Here is a 2,283-nt window from a genome sequence, read left to right as displayed (position 1 = left end):
ATATGCAAGAGAGATTAAGTTCATTCAAGTCAAGTTCAGTTTGGAGCTGATTTTAAAAACAATGCCAATATCAAGCAAGCAAACAAGTTTCAAGAAGAGTTTTCAAGGCTCGAAGCATGCAAGGCTTTCAAGGGATGCTTAGGCTACTTGATATGTTTAACTAGGGTGTCACTTTGAGTTCTAGACATGTGTTCTTTACAAGGTTTCTCCCTATTCATGAATGCAACCTATATGCTCTAGACTCAATCCTAAGATGCAAATGATGCAACTACATGCTTCTTTTGTGTTTTTCAAAAAAATTTGGTTGTTTTATGCAAATATGTATGTACAATGCAAGACTCAATGCAATATCATCAAAGCAAACATGATCAAATACTTGATACCTCCTCCAGAAGATACCATGAGATTTCCTCTTAAGTGAGCTTGTTTTAAGTCTCTAACTTGACTTTCCTTCCAATTGGCTAGTGAAGAGGAGAATATTTCCCACTTTCAAGAGTGATGGTGAGGACTTGAGAGAGAAGCTCTTGAAGCTTGATTGGATCATCTTGGAGCTGTGGAGTGATGATGGCCTTTGCACTTAAGAATGGTGTAGACTTTCCCTTGCATTTGATCTTGTACTCAATAGCTCCATCCTTGAACTTCATTGGGTGAAGAGTGAGAGTGTGTGGCATCATATCAAGAGGTGGAGGGTGAGGTTCTTTCATCATCTTCTTCTTGTCCTGAGCAGTCTTTGTGGCTCTACTCACCTCCTCCTTTGTAGTACTTTCCAAGTGCTCATCACACATTTCTTTAGAGGACTCTCCATCAAGACCTTCTTTTCCACTAACAACCATTTCATCCTTAATCTTTTCAATGGAAGGTTCTCCACAAGTGATGGTTCCACAGTACTCAACATTCATCATTGGAGACTTGATTGGGTAGGAGACAACTTTGTTCATATTGAGTAGTGTGACCTTCTTGTTGGCAAAGTCAATGCAAGCTCCTACTGTTGTGATAAATGGTGTTTCAAGGATCAATGGGACTCTCTTCCCAATTGCCATCTTTAAAACAATGAGGTCAATAGGAATGGTGCAAGCTCCAATCTTCAAAGGAAAGTCCTTGATGAGACCAATTGGAGTTGTAAAAGAGGAGTCCCCAAACATTAGTAAGGATGTGTTTGGTTTCAAGTTTTCAATCCCAAGACTCTTCACCATCTCCATTGAGATCACATTCACACTTGCACCAGAATAAACAAGAGCATCATCAAGTGTGAACTTACCAAGGGAGCAAGACAAGGTGAACTTCCCTTGGGTTTCTAGTTTGGGAAGGGACTTTGGTGTGACTGGTGGATCAAGCTGCATAGTAGAGATGTCTAGAAGCTCTGCTACTTCTTCTTTGTGAGCTAGAATGTCCCTGATGAGCATCATTTGTACATGAGCATCACGCATATGTGAGATCTCTGGAAGCTTAACTCCTACAGCACTCATGTCCTTTCTGAACTTGGAGATCACCTTCTTTTGAGCTTTGGTGAGGACCCTTTGTGGAAATGGGAACTTATCATAAGGTGACTGCTCAACCTCAGTGGTTCCTTTCAACTTTACTTCCTTTAGCCTCTGCACAGCCTCTCTTTCAACTTGATTCTCAGCCTTGTGCTCATCTCTCTTCAGATTTTCTGCTGCAACCTTCAGTTCAGCTTGTGCCTTTACCCTCTCCATAGCCTTGTGTTCAGTCTTATCCACAATCTGTGCTGCAGCCTGGGAAAAAATTCTATTCCATACAAAAAGCTGTCAATTTGATCCACCTCTTTCTCATGATCACTCAACTCAATCTCAGAAGAAGTAGTAGAGAGGATAACATTGCAATACTCTGTGGAATTTTGCTCTGATTTTCCTGGTAGAGATCCCATTGGGCGCTTGGAGGTTGAAGGCATAGAGGCAAACTGATTCTCCAAAGCCTTGAAGTGAGAGGAGAGTTGGAGGAAATTGTTGTTGAGGTCATTGAAGCTTCCATCAACTTTGGTTTGAAGGTTCTTCAGCTCATATTCAATGTGCTTCTCACTTCTAGTTTGAGACTCCAAGATCTGTTTCAACATTGCATCAGTGCTACTCTCTTGTGGAGCAGAAGTAGAAGATCCGGCTTTGCCTTGTGTAGACCGAATTCTGTTGGAGGAGAAGCCTTGAGAGTAGTTTTTCTTAGCTTTGTAACCACCTTGTTGGTTGTTGTAGAAGGGTTTTTGTTGGTAGTTGTTGTACTGAAAGTTCGGCTCTTTTTTGTCCCATGTCCCATTAGCATTCACAAAGCACA

The 2,283-nt window shown here is 41.3% G+C and overlaps 1 protein-coding gene across 1 annotated transcript in view; it reads right to left on the bottom strand.

The window, feature by feature from the left end:
- Positions 1–1,170: 1,170 nt before the first annotated feature.
- LOC106338833 overlaps positions 1,171–2,283 on the bottom strand; it is a 2,007-nt gene continuing 894 nt past the window's right edge. Inside the window, exons 2-4 of the mRNA XM_013777720.1 lie at positions 1,781–1,992; positions 1,259–1,733; positions 1,171–1,193 (exon numbers count right to left, since the gene is read on the bottom strand). Coding sequence (XP_013633174.1) covers positions 1,171–1,193; positions 1,259–1,733; positions 1,781–1,992 — 710 coding nt within the window. The remainder of the gene's footprint in view (positions 1,194–1,258; positions 1,734–1,780; positions 1,993–2,283) is intronic.

This window comes from Brassica oleracea, chromosome C4 (assembly GCF_000695525.1).
Source record: "Brassica oleracea var. oleracea cultivar TO1000 chromosome C4, BOL, whole genome shotgun sequence".
NCBI classification, from domain to species: Eukaryota; Viridiplantae; Streptophyta; class Magnoliopsida; order Brassicales; family Brassicaceae; genus Brassica; species Brassica oleracea.
The sequence above is the reverse complement of the archived record's forward strand: the minus strand, read 5'-3'. Positions and strand labels throughout refer to the sequence as shown.